This window comes from Alosa alosa, chromosome 13 (genome assembly GCF_017589495.1).
Source record: "Alosa alosa isolate M-15738 ecotype Scorff River chromosome 13, AALO_Geno_1.1, whole genome shotgun sequence".
Lineage (NCBI taxonomy): Eukaryota > Metazoa > Chordata > Actinopteri > Clupeiformes > Clupeidae > Alosa > Alosa alosa.
The window spans coordinates 8,111,274-8,130,615 of record NC_063201.1 but is presented as its reverse complement, the minus strand read 5'-3'; the positions used below and the strand labels follow the sequence as shown (position 1 = coordinate 8,130,615).

General features: G+C 44.4%; 1 protein-coding gene across 2 annotated transcripts in view; it reads right to left on the bottom strand.

The window, feature by feature from the left end:
* Window positions 1-16,898, bottom strand: part of tars2 (threonyl-tRNA synthetase 2, mitochondrial) — a 24,612-nt gene extending 7,714 nt beyond the window's left edge. Inside the window, exons 1-11 of one of the 2 annotated variants that reach the window (XM_048261707.1) lie at window positions 16,710-16,898; window positions 15,302-15,477; window positions 14,213-14,327; window positions 13,797-13,918; window positions 12,621-12,729; window positions 12,428-12,492; window positions 10,144-10,222; window positions 7,852-7,998; window positions 6,182-6,280; window positions 5,122-5,288; window positions 370-532 (exon numbers count right to left, since the gene is read on the bottom strand). In XM_048261707.1, the coding sequence (XP_048117664.1) occupies window positions 370-532; window positions 5,122-5,288; window positions 6,182-6,280; window positions 7,852-7,998; window positions 10,144-10,222; window positions 12,428-12,492; window positions 12,621-12,729; window positions 13,797-13,918; window positions 14,213-14,327; window positions 15,302-15,477; window positions 16,710-16,793 (1,326 nt within the window). In that variant the 5' untranslated portion in view covers window positions 16,794-16,898. Of the gene's footprint in view, window positions 1-369; window positions 533-5,121; window positions 5,289-6,181; window positions 6,281-7,851; window positions 7,999-10,143; window positions 10,223-12,427; window positions 12,493-12,620; window positions 12,730-13,796; window positions 13,919-14,212; window positions 14,328-15,301; window positions 15,478-15,622; window positions 15,878-16,709 lie in introns of those variants that run through there. The other variant, XM_048261708.1, reaches the window with a different exon arrangement.
* Between the last annotated feature and the right edge of the window lie 2,444 nt (window positions 16,899-19,342).

The following is a 19,342-nucleotide window of genomic DNA, read 5'->3' as shown; positions in this document are numbered from 1 at the left end:
CTCTCCTCCTCTCTCCTACCATCTCTGTCTCTCTCTCTCTCTCTCTCTGCTGCTCTCCTCCTCTCTCCTACTATCTCTCTCTCTCTCTGTCAGTGCTGCTCTCCTCCTCCTTTCTCTTGAGGGCTTGTGGGCTTGTGAAGCTCACTGTGTCTGTGTCTCTTATCCCTCAAAAGCATCTATTACAGCAGCCGATATAACCACTTTAGAGCCAGATGTGTGTTTGAGTGTGAGTGTGCATGTGTGTGTGTGTGTGTGTGTGTGTGTGTGTGTGTGTGTGTGTGTGTGTGTGTGTGTGTGTGTGTGTGTGTGTGTGTGTGTGTGTGTGTGGCAGTGCAGTGCGGGACCTGTGGGAAGGCAGAGGTGGGGTACCTGTTCTGGGGTGCAGAAGATGTGGGCGTCGTCCTGGCAGAAACGTCTGACGCGAGTCAGGCCTCCTAGCGCCCCCGAGTGTTCATTACGATGCAGCGCGCCAAAGTCCGCCCAGCGCAGAGGTAGCTCCCGCCACGAACGAACCCGCTGCTCGAACATCAGGCTGCAGACACACACACACACACACACAAAGACAGTATTGATAACAGATTACAACATCTCCAAGATCATGGTCATCTTCAATCTCAACGTTTTGCACAGTTTGCTACGGTTTCCATGTTGAATGACACGTTTGGTTGAAATGGTGAGCACAGAATGGTGCACTCAAGGGAACTATGTCTTTGTGACTCGCTGTGCAACACCATGAATACAAAACCCGCGCTATTAAAAAGCCAGTGCCCACAGTGTACTTACCCAAAAATAATTTACAGCTGAAAGATAAAAAAGAACGAACAGACATTATTTCAAACTTCAAAACTGTCGCAACTCTGCCGTCATTATGTTAAGCCCGTCCACTGACTCTATACACGATGTGATTGGCCTGACCGAAGTTTGTTTTTTTCCAGCTCGCAAGCTAACGGAGAGTTGCTAGACTACCCTAGCTGCAAATTACATTTGCTGCCGCAAGGGCGCGTCTAGATTTCTAGGCTATCAAACCAGGGCTTCCTCATCAAATATAGCCTTAAACCAGACACTGGTGCTGTAGCGAACACAATCAATTCATCATGGAGCTGATCATTCCATGACAAATCAGACAGAATCCATGAAAATGATTGGTCGCACCGCCTCAGATTTTCTTGGTAGTTTGTCTCTACATAATGTCTACAAAACACTATTATAACACTAATTATTTAGTTCCGATGTCTACATATTTATTAAATTATCAAAATGCCTCAACTTCAAAACAATGTTTGGGTGTTAGTAAGTAAGTAAAGTAAGTAAATTGAATTTATAGAGCACATTTAAAACAGTTCCCACTGACCAAAGTGCTGTACAGAGGATATGGCTAAAAAAAAAGAAAATAAAAGCAAATCAGAACAAGCAAAATATAAAAGGCAAGCACAGAGAAAATGCAAACAAGACAAATGCAAAATACAATAGACAAATGAACAGCCCTAAACAAATAAAAAGCAACAGTACAGGCGACACTTGAATATGAAGAAGAGGGAGAGAGATGGACAGCTAGAAGCAGGGAAGGCCAAGGGAGTAAAGGTGAGTCTTTAGTCTTGATTTAAAAAAGGTGATGGAGGGAGACAGTCCCCAACATCTGGGGGCAGACAATTCCACAGGCGTGGGGCTGCTACCACAAAGCTCTATCGCCTCTTTGCTTGAGGTCTTCGCGGCCCAGAGAGAAGACCCTTATCGGCAGATCTAAGGGACCTGGATGCTGAGAGGGATGGAGGAGGTCTGAAATATATGAGGGAGCCAACCCATGCAGTGCCTTATAAACAATCAGAAGGACTTTGAAGTGGACCCTAAAACTAATGGGGAGCCAGTGTAAGGAGGCCAGTACAGGGGTGATGTGTTGGTATTTCTTGGTGCCAGTAAGGAACCTAGCAGCTGCATTTTGTACTAATTGCAGGCCGAGAAAAGTTGGGAGTAGGGGAGACCAAGATAGAGGGAGTTGCAATAATCTAACCGGGATGTAACAAATGCATGAATTACTGTTTCTAAGTCCTTGGGAGACAAAGAGGGTTTGAGATGGGAAATAATTCTCAGCTGATGGAAGCTACTCTGATAACAGAGCTAATCTGCCTTTTAAAACAGAGCTCTGAATCAAGGATGACACCTAGATTTTTAAGATGTGGCTTGACAAAATCGCTGCACAAAGTGTTCAGGAAATACTTGTAGGCTATTACACGTGCATTTGTAATGACGTGGAAGCGATGCAGGCCATAGTTTTGCACAAATTGAAGCAGGCCTACACAAAACGTTCACGTGTGATGAAGTCTTAGGGAGGCTTGGGTATTCACCTATTCTGATTCTGAAGGAGAATATCTTTTTGGAGATTATCGATCGTCTATTGACAGTGATAGTCACGGTGCGTCTGTGAATGGAGGTGCATTGTGTGTAGCCTACAGTATACGACGGTGTCCACTAGCATACCATGCTTATTTCGATCCTCTGCCCAACATAGCTTGGAGGTTGCAGTGGTAATCGTTATGATAGTGTCCGTAATGGACGTACAGCAGGGGTAGTAGAACTAGGGCTCTGAAAAACTACAAAGTCACCCATTAGGAACTGATTTGACCAGGATACTTTATTGTAGGCCTTGTGGTTATAGGCTAGTAATAGTTTACTATTGTTGGTACATCTTAGGTGTTTTCCTGTTAATTTGTTATGTGGGTAAACCTGCTCAAATATGTTCATTCAGTATTTACTGAAAGGTGCATCCAGTGGCAAATTAGATGGGTAAATTTACCCCTTTTTTTTTACCCCCTAAATTTACCTTTTGTTTATACTCAAAGATTTTTACATTTACAGTAGGACTTTATCTCTGACCACTTTCAAGCCATGGTCTTCTGAAATTTTGATATAAAAATCCAATGGTGTTGCTTTCTTAACCCTGATGCCTATGTTTGCCAGGTTTAAAAAAGTTATGAGAGGAAAATATTTGTATTTGGTGTGAAACACAGACATAGGCCTACCTGTTTTTATTCTTTTTTGTTTGTTTTTATCATTTGTATTAATATTTATTTTATCATTATTTTATTTATAAGCTAAGGTTGCAAGCACAGGTGTCTAAAAATAGATAAAAAAGACTTGCACTTTCTGTTTGTAGTTTTGTGTTTGAAAATACAGTATTTGAAAAAAAAAAAAAAAAAACATTGCATTTTAGGAAATAGACGTTCTTTTTTTTTGTATTATTCTTTAACACTGACGTGGCCCTCCAATCAGAAGACATTGGAAAAAGTGGCCCCCAGCTCATTAGAGTTTAAGACCCCTGCTCTAGAGGCATCACTAATGTAATTTTTTTGTCCCCACTTGGCAACGATCAGTATTTTGTCTGCAAATACACTACTTTATTAATGTTGTGCCAACATTTTAGTTCTATTGCCACAACATTAATAAAAAAAAAACATTGCATTTAATCACAAACTAATGATTAATACCACATGGGTGCAAAAAAGTTTATAAGACCCTCAATGTCACTCTTTTGCACTTTGTTCCAAATCTACGGCCATAAGGAAAAACAATGAGCCTGCCATACAAAGTTTAAATAACTGAGTCATACCAAGAATATGTTTTTCTTCCAAACTACAAAGTGTGGGCTGGCTATGAATAACACTCAACAAGATATTAATCCCTCTGCTTGCCCTCGCTAGCAACCGTACACAACCCATTTCTGTAGCTATTGTTATCCAGCAATGCTTGAAATGTGTTCAGTTCTTCTTTTTCAAATATGTGGCTGCTAAGCAGGATTGTCTGACAGCTTTTGATTGCATCAAATTACAATAACCTAGTGTCAAGAACAATTGTATTGCAGTTGCAACTGAACTATGGCAGACCGATAGGATTTGGACACGAGGCTATCTATTCATGCTGAATTCCGTTCCAGTTCCCACACTACATACACACCAGAGGACGACACCCTACATGCACACCGCAGGACGACACCCTACATGCACACCGCAGGGCGGCACCCTAAATGCACACCGCAGGACGGCACCCTAAGTCAGAATGACATCGTCATTGTTTTGCCAGCCTATGCATACAGAATTCAGGCTCTGCTAAGTTTTAAATTTGTCAGGTAAAAACCATTCTTTCCGGACAAAGGGCTGGCAAGACAAACTCTTGGTGGAAAAGCCAGCTTTAGAAAGCCTGCCAATGCTGAGGTCATTTATTTACCAGTATCTCACTCAGTGAGTCCAAGTCTTGCAAAACACAGAAAACATTAACTAAAGGTGAAGAAACTCAAATGCTGACATTTCAATCGGATGAAAGACAAATAAACACTTTAAATATGAGTGTGTGAGAACGTCTACTTTAAAGACGTTTGGGGTAGGCACAGGAAGGCCTTTATTCTCTACCCTTTCAGACGCACACACACAGAACATGGGACCCCACACACACAGTGGACCTTTCTAGTCCACTTGAACTCCATGTCCATGCACAGCTGCTGCCCGTTTGTGGCGGAACTGAAGATAGATTCACGAAGAGCCCCGCGTAATACCCTCCGATAATGACATTGACTTCACTCGGACCCTAGTGGACACTCGCACAGTAAAGTGTGACACTGGCCTGAATGAAAACATTAAGCTTTGAAAGTGACTGAAACAGTGGTGGGTGGAAGGAACTGCCACATCTCCATAGAGTGCTTCGTGTTGCATTGTTTTGGAAAACTCACAAATGTGTTTAGGACTTCTTGCCAACCCACAAACAGAGAGAGAGCAGAAAGAGGCTCTCCCCTCCCCTCTGTTTGGTGCAATGCTGCCACTGACTCCTTAAGTGGGTGAGGAATTTGGATTTAAATGAGGGTTTGGCCTCTTGGGATCTGCGCAGTTTCCTTCTGCATCCATTGTGCAAGAGGATGCTGACAATTCCAGCAGTTGCTTTCATCCTTTTCATTTCAGTGGAATTCATTCAGATTGGCTTGAGTGGTACTGCCACTGTGGGGGTCATGCTTTGACAAACCCTGACGGATCCCTGCAAACGTGTGTGTGTGTGTGTGTGTGTGTGTGTGTGTCGCATGTCAAAGAGATGTAGGACAGGAAGTAGGACAGGAAGTCAACAGGAAGTTACCGGTCTCACCAGTGGGCGGGGCAATTCATGGGCTTGAGTGCGTAGGTGTGTGGCTCGCATGTCACGGTGAACATATTCTCACTGTAGTGCTCCCAGTGGCCAGAGCGTTCCCATAGCGACGTGCTGAAGAGGGTGGGCGTCACCACCTCACTGAAGCCCCGCCTCCGATACTCACTCTGGCAGAGACAAAGTGAGAGAGAAGGACGTGTGATGTATTATTTTGAGATGCTAACACTTATGTGAATAGTCATTACAATAAGGAAACTTTGAGATGCTAACACTTATGTGAATAGTCATTACAATAAGGAAACTTTGAGATGCTAACACTTATGTGAATAGTCATTAAAATATGATGTATTATTTTGAGATGCTAACACTTATGTGAATAGTCATTAAAATATGATGTATTATTTTGAGATGCTAACACTTATGTGAATAGTCATTAAAATAAGGAAACTTTGAGATGCTAACACTTGTGTGAATAGTCATTAAAATATGATGTATTATTTTGAGATGCTAATACTTATGTAGATCAACACTTTGTGAATAAATAAAATATGATATTATTTTGAGATGCTAACACTTATGTGAATAGTCATTAAAATAAGGACACTTTGATAGAGAGAGAGAGATAAAGCTCATTGAATTGAATTGAATTGAGAGGAGTGTGAGAAAGAGAGAGAGAGAGAGAGAGAGGAGAGAGAGAGAGAGAGAGAGCGAAAGAGGGCAGAGAGAGAGAGAGAGAGAGAGAGGAGTGTGAGAAAGAGAGTTAGCGAGGAAGTAAGTGGGAGACAGGCAGGCAGGAAGGAAGGATGCAAGAGTGTAAATAAGGGGGGGATGAGGAAAGGGGAGTTTGAGGAAAAGAAACAAACATGTGAGGAGGGGAGAGGTCACACAGTGTGGTCTCGGTGTGTATGTGTGTGTGTGTGTCGGTACCTTGAAGGAGTTAATGAGTGTGTGTGTGGCCCTTAGTTAAGAGTGACTGACAACATGTGCGAGTGTGTGTATAGATGTCGAGCGAGCGTGTGTGTGTGTGTGTGTGTGTGTGTGTGTGTGTGTGTGTATTTACCTTAATGAAATCGGTGAGTGAGTTATAGATGTGTGCCCCTTTAGGCAAGAAGAAACAGCTGCCAGGACTGACATCATTAAAGAAAAAGAGTTCCTGATCCTGTAACACACACACACACACACACACACACACACACATTAAACTATTTCCATCCTCCTCATTCTGTATGTGTGTGTGTGTGTGTGTGTGTGTGATTGTCCAGATAAGCTGTGATGAAGTCACATGTTAATTAACTTAGACAGAAGATGCCACAGAGCATGGGCAGTCAGTGTGTGTGTGTGTGTGTGTGTGTGTATGTATATATGTGTGTGTGTGTGTGTGTGTGTGTGTGTGTGTGTGTGTGTGTGTGTGTGTGTTGCTGACCATCCCATTATTTGTGTCAGAAGAGAACACAAGTCTGTAGTGAATCGTATAGACAGCTTGGTGAAAACAAGACTGTTTACTGGCACTGGGCTGCCCAGAGCTGTAGGATGATGCCTGGCACAGCATTGAAAGGCAATCACACTCACAATCATTAACTGACCACATATTAGCCATTAATCATTAACTGACCACATATTAGCCATTAATCATTTACTGGCCACATATCAAACTACTCATGGTTTTATTACCCTGATAATGGCTCATCTTAATAGCCAGGAACTGACCACTAATTGCAATCACTCATTTTAGTAGGCCTAGCTTGCGGTCACTGAGGCTCCCAGACATTTGGCCAGACCAAGCCAGTACGAGAGCAAAGAGGAGTGGAACAAACACATCTCCATGCCAAGAGGAGGAGGATGACAGCACTAGCTGAAGCCAACAGCTGTGTTTGCAGACATCAGCCATGGTGGAATACACCATTTGAAGCACCTGGAGGACAAATCTGACTGCAGAAGTGTTGAGGTTCTGATGTAGGGGGTCTTCCTTCCTACAGGTTCATAGGTAGGACAGGGAGGACTATGTTAACCAGCAGCATCTTTTCTACTGGTGCTACCTGAATTCCACAAGCTCAGACTCTGGAACCTATAAGGCTAAAAAGCTGATCGAGTCGAGTAGACATCTGGTTTACTTCCACTCGTGCTGTTCCGCACATGCATGTTTGTGAAAAGATTTTGGGCTCCATTTTGACGATCAGCTTATTCTTATCTTGCATTCAGTGGCGAATTTTGTGCCATGCACTTCACTTTTGTTAAGCCTTGCGCCCAGGAGTGTGGCAGAAGGTGTGGTCTGGCGCATGATCCAAAAATCTGCTATCTTAGACCCTCTAAAACTCATTACGCCACTGACCAAGAAAAACCTGGTCTATAGCGAAAGGTGCATGTAAAGCACAGCTGAAGATGCACTGTCATGAGATGTAAGCAGCCCTTAGCAAGCAGTCCCAAACAACTCTGCAGGATAAATAACCTTTTTATTCAGTCATTCCAATATTATTGGGGTAAGGTTTGCTTTTTTCAGGCTACGTTTTCGTATCCCCTCTCATAACCCCTTGTCAATCAATAGTGAAAGTAAATAACTGTTTTGCCTATGAGACAACGGTAATGATAGTTTCACTTGAGTTCAAATAGTAGGCGAGTGCGGAATGCATGTAGTCATAAACAGGTTTCAGTAAAGCAAGGTTTAGTGGAATCCCTCCCCCTGATGCAGTAATGGTCTTTTTACACTGGAGGGGTGAGTGATGGGTGGTCGACCTTTCCGATGCGGCGATGGTCTCTCTTGCGAGCCTCTTCCTGCTCCTTCTCCCATACGTCCATCTCCCGTTGCCCCGGAAATGCCACACCCATCACCCGCACCAGCCCACAAGAGTCATCTGCCCCCGCTAGAGTTACTGGGGATACCTGAGGACAGGAGGAGAGAGAGAGAGAGAGAGAGAGAGAGAGAGAGAGAGAGAGAGAGAGAGAGAGAGAGAGAGAGAGAGAGAGAGAGAGAGAGAGAGAGAGAGAGGGCAAACAAGAGGTAGAAAAAGAAAATGATAATAGCAGACAGCAGGAGTTTGAGAAGGAGAGGCCAGAGAAAGACACAGAGAACAGAGAGAAGAGAGGCAGGTCATCAATAACGATCAAACAACTTCAGAGAAACTTCACAGTTGGAGCCATGTTGGTAAGGTCATGGATGAGATTGAATGTCAACCAAAGAGAGAGAGAGAGAGAGAGAGAGAGAGAGAGAGAGAGAGAGAGAGAGAGAGAGAGAGAGAGAGAGAGAGAGAGAGAGAGAGAGAGAGAGAGGGAAACTATTTAAACAATTAAAATGTAACAATTCATTGTGATCAAAGAGAGAGAAGTGCAGAAGCCAACAGAGAAGAGGAGTTTAGCTGGAGAGCCCAGAGACAGCAGGACAAGGACCAAACCACAGTCTCACAACACACACACACACACACACACACACACACACACACACACACACACAGGACCAGAGAGAGCAGGACAAGGACCAAACCACAGTCTCACAACACACACACACACACACACACACACACACCAGAGAGAGCAGGACAAGGACCAAACCACAGTCTCACAACACACACACACACACACACACACACACACACACGCACACACACACACACACACACACGCAGGACCAGAGAGAGCAGGACAAGGACCAAACCACAGTCTCACAACACACACACACACACACACACACACACACACACACACACACACACACACACACACACACGCAGGACCAGAGAGAGCAGGACAAGGACCAAACCACAGTCTCACAACACACACACACACACACACACAGGACCAGAGAGAGCAGGACAAGGACCAAACCACAGTCTCACAACACACACACACACACACACACACAGGACCAGAGAGAGCAGGACAAGGACCAAACCACAGTCTCACAACACACACACACACACACACACGCACGCACGCACGCAGGACCAGAGAGAGCAGGACAAGGACCAAACCACAGTCTCACAACACACACACACACACACACACACACACACACACACACACACGCAGGACCAGAGAGAGCAGGACAAGGACCAAACCACAGTCTCACAACACACACACACACACACACACACACACAGGGACCAGAGAGAGCAGGACAAGGACCAAACCACAGTCTCACAACACACACACACACAGGACCAGAGAGCAGGACAAGGACCAAACCACAGTCTCCGACACACACACATGTAGGATCAGAAGATCAAGGCAACACAGAAAACACAGTCTCCAACACACACACAACCAATGAGACCAAGGCAACACACACACACAGAGAGAACAGAGATGGGGACACCACAGAACACAGAGCCAGCACACACAGGACAAGACAGACGGAGGGCAACAGGAAAGACAGGAGACAGAAAAGGGGGTGGAACAAATACACTCACTCACACACAAACAGATACACTCACTCACACACACAGATAGGAGAGAAGAATGTAGGAGGCAGAGAGATACAAAAACACCAACAGAAAGTCCCAAGACACACACACACACACACACAGAATGTGGAGTGGAGAATGTGAAAGGCAGACGGAAGGGCAGGGATGTCGTGTAGCTGTTAAGATAAGAACTAAGCTGGAGGGGGCTGCTCACGCGTGCGTGTGCACACACGCACACACACACACGCACACACGCACACACGCGCACGCACACACACACACACACACACAGAGATGCTTTTCCAGCTACTGCACTCTCCCCACATGACAGCTACTGAGATGGAAAGTGCTGGGGTCAGGGGTCAGATAAGGAGCGTGCGTGCGGGTGTGCGTGCCTGCGTGCGTGCATTTTGCGTCTGCAACATTTTTTGTCTAGGCCACCCCCAGACACATTTGAACACCACCACTGATCCATCCGCCAGCTAATGTTACGTCTGTCTAATGACTCCTGCTACACACCCCCCTCCCATCAGAACACACACACCGGGAGGGAGAGAGTATGAAAAGATCAGTATGGCTCTCTCTCTCTCACACACACACACAAATATAAACAAACGCAAACACAGACCTGCAGCATCTTGAAGGCTCTGAGGAAGCCTGTGTTGGGAAGCATTGGACCATTACATACTCCAACACTCTCACCACACCTGGGAGGGAGAGGGAAGGGGGGACAGAGAGAGGGAGGGAAGGAGAGAGAGAGTGACTAAGTGAGCGATAAAAGGCAACCGAGAAAAGAGAGATAGAAAAAGAAAATGAAAATGTTAGCCGATATCATGAGTTTGAGAAAGAGACAGAGCAGAAATAAGGACAACAGAGAGAGAAGAGAGGCAGGTCATCAGTAATCATTAAAGAATTTATCACACGTATGTTTATGTTTATTTAATACATCAATTTACACTATGTTCCCATGGTGCATTGCTGTACCAGTTTCTATTGCAATGACATATCACTAATAGCCTGGGTGTTCCCATGCTGCCTTGCGCGCGATTTGATTCACGCTGCTAAGGCAGCCTGAGACCATGGAGCAAATTTTCGAGATAGGAACCAATCACAGAACAGGGGAAAGCAAGACGATGATGAGCTATGCACAGACGCATTTGATAGACATCCGTGGCACCCAATAAACGGATCTGGGCATTTTTTCAAATAATGGTGAAAATGAACGCTTGGTTCCCAGACCACGCCCTCATTGAGAAGTGGTGGCTTAGCCAGGCTATATCACTAAGGCATTCATTAGAAAAAGTCATCTGGGCTGGGATGTTGGACCCAGTGGACAATTTGTTGATCTGATCACAAGTGCTCAGCCGAGACTTTGCTAACCACTTGTGTTTTGATTTCATGCTATTGTCAATGCCAATGCTCCATGTCAATGTCACGCTCATTAGAATTCCAGTTGTCCTGACATTCAGAAGACATCAGCATTCACACTACAAAAGATATGTGCTCAAAAGCATCCCAGAGCACCTCGGGCAAGTGGTGAAGAGATTGATCACAATGTGTCTTTGTGATTTTTTACACTTCATATCAGATTACCCATGAAGCATTTTAAAACACATGTAAACTGGGTATACAGATCTGTAAGCATTCCTATGTGTGTGTGTGTGTGTGTGTGTGAGCTTTAGCACACACCTGTAGACAGACAGTGAAGGCCCAATTATCTGTTCTTCAGCCAGGCTGAGTCTAAGAGGGCTGTCCTACAAAAAAACAGTGTAAGAGGAAAACATTGATACAGCAACCCCCCAGGCATATAGATAGAGAGGTCTGAGGTTAAAGTGTTGTGGGTTAAAGTTCAAAGGTTAGTCAAGCAGGGTCATGCTGACCTGAAAGAGCCTTCCAGCTCTCATCAATGCCTCGGCTCCAGAGTGGTGACGGGGAGCTTTAGGGAGAGAGAGGGGTAGAAGAGGAAGGAGAGAGAGTGACTAAGTGAGCGATAAAAGGCAACCGAGAAAAGAGATAGAAAAAAAAAATGAAAATGTTAGCCGATATCATGAGTTTGAGAAAGAGACAGAGCAGAAATAAGGACAACAGAGAGAGAAGAGAGGCAGGTCATCAGTAATCATTAAAGAATTTATCACACGCATGTTTATGTTTATTTAATACATCAATTTACACTATGTTCCCATGGTGCATTGCTGTACCAGTTTCTATTGCAATGACATATCACTAATAGCCTGGGTGTTCCCATGCTGCCTTGCGCGCGATTTGATTCACGCTGCTAAGGCAGCCTGGAGACCATGGAGCAAATTTTCGCCTGAGATAGGGAACCAATCACAGAACAGGGGGAAAGCAAGACGATGATGAGCTATGCACAGGCGCATTTGATAGACATCCGTGGCACCCAATAAACGGATCTGGGCATTTTTTTCAAATACGAGAAAATGAACGTTTGGTTCCCAGACCACGTCTCATTGAGAAGTGGTGGCGCTAGCCAGGCTATATCACTAAGGCATTCATTAGAAAAGTCATCTGGGCTGGGATGTTGGACCTAGTGGACAATTTGGTTGATCTGATCACAAGTGCTCAGCCGAGACTTTGCTAACCACTTGTGTTTGGATTGCGTTACTGTCAATGCCACGTTCCATGTCAATGTCACGTTCATTAGAATTCCAGTTGTCCTGGACATTCAGAAGACATCAGCATTCACACTACAAAATATATGTGCTCAAAAGCATCCCAGAGCACCTCGGCAAGTGGTGGAAGAGATTGGATCACAATGTGTCTTTGTGATTTTTTACACTTCATATCAGATTACCCATGAAGCATTTTAAAAACACATGTAAACTGGGTATACAGATCTGTAAGCATTCCTATGTGTGTGTGTGTGTGTGTGTGTGTGTGAGCTTAGCACACACCTGTAGACAGACAGTGAAGGCCCAATTATCTGTTCTTCAGCCAGGCGTAGTCTAAGAGGGCTGTCCTACAAAAAAAAAACAGTGTAAGAGGAAAAACACATACAGCAACCCCCCCCATATAGATTAGAGAGGTCTGAGGTTAAAGTGTTGTGGGTTAAAGTTCAAAGGTTAGGGGTCACAGGGTCATGCTGACCTGAAAGAGCTCCTTCAGCTCATCAATGCTCGGCTCCAGAGTGGTGACGGGGAGCTTCAGGGACGCCACCTCCTTACAGGCAGCCTCCACCTCACCCAGAGACAGGGAACTAGAGGAGGAGGAAGAGGGAGGATGAGGAGGAGGAGGAGGAGGAGGAAGGATGAGGAGAGAGGAGGAGGGGGGGAGGAGAGATGATGAGGAGGAGAGAGGAGGAGAGAGGAGAGAAGAGAAAAGAAATGATAGATACAGAGACAGAAAAAGACAGAGAGGGGAGTAGGGATGGACAGAGACAAAGAAAAAAAGAACATAGTCACAGGACAGACAGCCAAACAGACCAGGGGATGTGGAGTGAGAGAAAGATAAAAGAGAGAGGGATAGAAGAGAGAGGGGTAGAAGAGAGAGGGGGTAGAAGACAGAGAGGGGTGGAATAGAGGAGAGAGAGGGTGAATAAAACATAACAGCAGCATCAGCAATCAAAGTGTTTGGTTTTGAGCATCATCTACACACTCATCACTAAGCACCGATCAGATAACATTTCATAGACAAACACCAACAACACACACATTATCTAACTGCTTCTACTCTGCATGAAAGGACACACACTCTCTTCAGACTCCAAACCGTCTCATATTTACGAGCGGTTCGTCCCAAATCTGATAAAACCCCACTGATTCCAGTTCAGACTGGCCTCTCGCTCCTGATCTCATCCCTGGCTGCCATTTGCAGGAGGTCATGAGGAGTGACTTCACTCTGAGGTTACAGCAGAGCCGAATGTGGTGGGTAGGGAATGGTGCTCGTCTGACTAAGCAGAGAGGAGCGTGTGTGTGTGCGTGTGTGTGTGTGTGTAATAGGCTTTAGACTTCAACACTGACCTCACACCATCATATACGTATGAGGTCATGTTGCCCTCATCTGGCCTGGCCTAGCGCTGGTGCATGATAGTGCCGTGGTGGTGACTGCTGCTGTGCAACCATAACTAGAGAACATTCTAGAACCATGCAGAGATGGCCAGAGCAGCGACTCTTGCCTGGTTTTCATTATTCTTAGGGTTGTCAGACTAAATTTTGCAAGGAAATACGAGTAAAAAAACATACCCCGCAGACAGACAGAGTGGATTAGACTCGGCTTACACTCACAGTACAGAGAGAGTGTGTGTGTGTGTGCGCGCGTTGTTACCTGTTGTCCAGATGGTAGTCACAGTAGAGGCCTGTGTCTGACACTCCTTCCCGGCACACCTGAGCAGCAAAGTGAGCTTCCATCACCCGTCCCAAAACACACGCCCCTGTCCGCCACACCACCTAGTCAGCAGAACACACACACACACACACACACACACACACACACACACACACACACACACACAGTATGGGACTTGGATCAAAGCAACACATGCTTAGTTATTTCAGCAATCATTACACTGAGTAAACAGGAGAAATGTTACAGATGACTAAACAGTACTATATATAGCAGCAGCTGTTATAGTGTGTATTTTGGTGTGTGTGAGTGTGTGCTTGTGAGTGGTGTATCTGTATGTGTCTGTGTTTCTAGCGAGTCTGTATTAGTATCCGTTGCTTCGTGCAGTAACACCATACCTGTCTCCCCTCAATAGTGTCAAAGCCCAGTAGGTGCAGTTCACAATCATCCTCCAGAGGGCGCTGTATTGCCCAGAGCTGGCCATTCACCTTGGCTACTACGGCACCTTTCACACTGCGGTCAAAAGAACAGAGGACCCAACAGTGTCTCAGTAAATCATACAAATTAATTGAGTCATCTCTACACAAACATAGGATAAAGGCACACAGCCTACTGTGGAAAAAAGTTGTGATTGAGGCGCAGTAATAATAATAATAATAATAATAATAATAATAATAATAATAATAATAATAATAATAATAATAACAACAACAACAACATTTTATTTAAAGCGCCTTTCATGATACTCAAGGTCACTTCACAAACAAAAAAGGTTGTTAAAATTATATTCATCTCATAAAAATGAAAAGTCAGTCAGTCCATAAGCCATCTTGAAGAGATATGTTTTACGTGTTTTTAAAGTCAGTAATTGAATCACAGTGTCTGATGTAGTCTGGCAGTGAATTCCAGAGCTTGGGGGCGATAGCAGAAAGCCCTCTCTCCCAGGGTGCTGAAGTTCACACTACGGACATGCAGTAGGCCTGCTGAGGAGGATCTCAGTGAGCGGGCAGGGGTGTAAACTACCAGGAGGTCAGTGAGGTAGGTGGGGGTATAATTGTGTAGGGCCTTGTGTGCCAGGAGCAGGACTTTGAAAGGTATTCTGTAGGCCAGTGCAGTAAGTATAGCACAATCACATGGCCTCCATCATGATGACCTGGTAGCATCAGAGGACACCTGAAGTAAGCACCACCCTTCTGCTGGTCTGCACTGCCCAGCATTAAAGACACCAGAATGTTCATAAATACTGAGTGATTCTCCCAGGGTGCCATTAGTTACCTAGCATTCTGTTAGCTACTGAGTATTCTGGTTCCAATTTGTTACCAAGGACTCTAATTACCAAACATTCTGTTACTGTTAGTGACTAAACATTCTGTTAGTTACTGATCATTCTGTTACTGTTAGTTACCAAGCATTGTATGAATTAACAAGCATTCTGTTAGTTACTGAGCATTCTATTAATTACCCAGCATTCTGCTAAAGTTAGTTACCGAGCATTCTGCGCCAGGAGTAGTGGGGTTGTTACCCCTGCGGTAGCCTTCAGCGCTCGGCCATCGGCTAACTTCACGGTCAGACGGCGCTCTGGCAATGGCCCCGCTGTGGTACGCTTCTGCAAGAGGCGCTCAAAGGTCCGCAGGCGCTCCGACACACACGCAGAGGGCTGCAACTGGTGGGGGTAAAGGTGAAGAAGTCAAAGGTTAGAAGGGCCGATGATGAGGGCCACAGGTCACATGACTGACTGACTCCCCTGTAGTTCACTTCCAGGTGAAGTGACGTTAAATAAGAGTAAGACTCCAAACACACAACTCTACCGAGAGGCCCTTCTCTTCTCCCCAAAGCATGATCAGGAGTGCGGCTTCACGCTCCCAGACTGGTGATCGCGTCCTGAAGCACATCACACACAGCAACCACCACCACCTTGCTGACTCAAAGTCCCTCTCTCTCACACACTGAGGAGCATTCTGTACATTGATTTGGAAACCCGCTCCAAACTTGGAGTCACTCACACACACTCATAACATTAAAGCCAAAGGTACCAAAAGCTTAATACCTACATACCCAATAACCTTAATACCCAATTACCTCCAATTTTTCCTACGTGTGCTGTCTGAAGGCCTAGTCTAGAATAAGACACTAAAGTGAGTCTTCAGACAGCATAGCACTGACGCAGCCAACAGGATATGGAAATGTTTGGTGAGGACATGGTGCCTGGGTGTCTTGGAATGTGCATCTTTATGCTAAATGATCTTGGCCACACAGGGCCCAGTAATGGGTGGAGTAGCCCTGGCCCTAGAGCAATCATGGCAAAGCACTAGCTTTCACCACTTAAGAGCTAACTCCTCACTTTGCCAAAACAAAAGCAAATTAAAGACAGATTGTAAGTTCTGTTTTCTTCGTTGTGAAACAACTTTCTCATTGTGCAACAGGCCAACCCTGTGCACAGAGGGTGTGTGATTTATGAAGCGTATGAAGTTACACGTATTAACATATGCAAGAAGAACGAGAAAAAGTATGATCATGCCTATGATAATACTGATGACAATGATTGTCTGTAACTTCTCTTATGCAATAAGTGCAGTAAGAGGTTATATTACCATGTTCAATCCAATCTATCATAACCTGGCAACAAATATAAGGGCAGTGTTTAGTAAACCATTCAATGACAGCTTCTGAATTACTGTGAGCTGTCAAAAACAAGGGCGAGCCGTCTCAGGCTTTAGAGCCAAGGCTATCCATTTCACGGAGAACAACACCCCCACGTGTTAAGAACAGGAACACAAACACATGACTCCTCGCATCGCTTCAGCAATGCTAGCCCAGACAACCATAATCAGTCATATCATATATCCTCAGTAATACTGCCGAAAGAAATCATATCGTCTCTCCAGTGCAACACACCTGACTGTAGCTTCTCCGAGTCCTTAGCGCTGACCACGCTGTGCTCTGACACACCGGCCAACGCAGGAACGCCGCCAATAACATATTCTTTAGAACATTTAATTATAAGATTTCATAATTTTACATCCAGTGTCTTTCACACTCGCTGTTCGCCGCCATGATACCGGAACTATACAAAGGGGAGGGTGTAACATTGAACCCATCGACGGAACCAATAGAAGGAAGCTGCGTGATGACACAAAATGAGTGAACGTACCGGACGTACGGCGCCGATGTGTACAGCATGAGGATTGGCTTCAGAGAAGCATAACATATACTCACTCTATTGTTAAATTCAGCCTTTCTAAACGCTACAATTTACGCTGGGAGTTTACGTTTCTTTACAGCATACTCCAGCTAATTTCTGGCGACCACAAACAGACGAAAACTCAAACAACTGGTTGCCAAGCCCATTCACCACAGATCACCAGAGGCATAGCTGTCGCCCAAATCTAACCATAGCAACATGGTCATGCAGTTTTGAGGTTCTGGCTAAGCTGCGATTGGCCATGTCATTTGCAGAAGGGTGAAAAAAAGCAGCAGCGCAATACGCTACACAGACGCAGAACAAACGCACGCTTGATAGCATGCCAGTCTATTCAGCAATCTCCCCAGTCTTGGCTATTGTTATGAAGATCCGAAGAGTTGGGGTTTCAGATGAAATTATGTTTTAAATTGGTGCAACGAACTTTGTAACTGCAGACGATTTGTTGGACTTTTAGCAGACACCCATCAGAACGGTACATGCTTGTGTGACGCACTTTCTGCCGCAACTTGTGTACTCACATAGATTTGCCCATGCTGTCTGTTATTGTAATAGTTTAGAGTAGAGTGAGGATTCTGTGGCGTTCGAATATTTCATAACGCACTAGTCGTAAAATTAGTCCTATCAGAACGTAGCCCACCAGTACCTAAACATGACTTGCTAAATGTTTTAAGTTACTAAATACGAAATAAATAAGCCATCTTCCGTTTAAGAATGAGTAAAATGCAATATTAAAAAGAGCAGCAAATTCAATAGTTGAACCAACTTGATTCCCCCCCCAACTGTGTCCTCACCGTACAGCACACAGTAGAGCAAAAAATACCTGCACTCTTAAAACTGCAATGATATCGAAAACAACATGTGGAATTGTGCAACCCAGTGGTTTCAAATAGATTTTCATATGTTTCAGTTAAATTGAAATACATTTATATATGTGTTAGTTGAGAGGCAAGGAGATTTGGGATAGCATACAGCTATAGGATAATTTGAAAGTCACGCATCAGGCATTCAGTCTGAGGAATGCTGATAAGAGGGTGGGCACGCAAGTTAGCCTACTTCTAGGTGTTATCGGTCCGCGTTCAACCACTTCAAAAAGACTCAGGACATAGGTCTATGCATCCTTAAAACTATACGCCTGTGAGTCAATGATTTTAGACATAGGGTGAGGTAAAGTTACTCTAGACATTAGATATTTCAAATGTCTAAAAAACAGTCACTGTCTGCAGCACCAGGAATTTAACTTTCTGCCTAATTAGAGGAAGAAAAGGTATCAAAGAGCAACATGAGAGAAGGGATTTTCTAATGCAGGATGAAAATGACATTGGAGCAAAATAAAAACGTGTCTTATCACTTATTTCCAGATAACTTTGTGCATTTCTAACAAAACAAAAACAGAAAAAAAGATGGCCTTAGTTTCCCTGTAGTGTTGTTGCTGGTGCATATTGTGTTTTTTTCCTTCAAAACAGACAACCTCTATGCCTAAATATTACCGTCAGAAACATTGCAGGTGCATGTTGTACAGTGGTGTTCCCACAGCAGTGGAGCTATGTGGTGGTCTGAAATGTGTCAGTCTGTGAGTGAGAAATGCAAGGACTTCCCTCTGATAGAGATTTGCTCTGATAGTCCAATTACTTCCTATACAATCCACTTAGAGAATTCATGATACCACACACACAAAAAGAGACACCATTCACATTTGTCTGGTGTTGAAAATTTCAGCATTGCAAGTCAAATAGCTCCATCTAACTATGTCCAGTACATGCATGAGTACAGAATTATTTACAGAAGGTTAAGGTGATGCCCATTGGGCCAGCACAGTCCACTGAAGTGTGTACACACACACACACACACACACACACACACACACACACACACACACACACACACACGCACACGAGCAACATGGAAGCATTTACACTGTGTGCAGAAGCATCCTATTCCAGTGGGTTATTCCTCTGTGATTTTCCTCAGGCTGGGTGAGGACAAATGGGTCAAATAATAAAAATAATAGTAATAACAATATAATAATAATAAAAAAAAAAACAAGTCACAAAAGAAAAACAACAAAATAAGCACACACTTTCTTAAAGCAACACTGTGCATGAGTCTGTGGTCATATTATGTTATCAGTTACATGATCACTGCTGATGTCTTCATGTCAATAGTTTCACATCAGTAATACAAATGGGAGACAGGAGGTAAGACCGTCAGAAGCATTTGACCGAGTTGAGCAGGCAGAGAAAGAGATTCCCCATCCTCTCTCTGAGATGGTGGCAGCATTTATACACAGCAGTTCAGCCTTACACCACAGCAAACAAAGTTGAGAGGT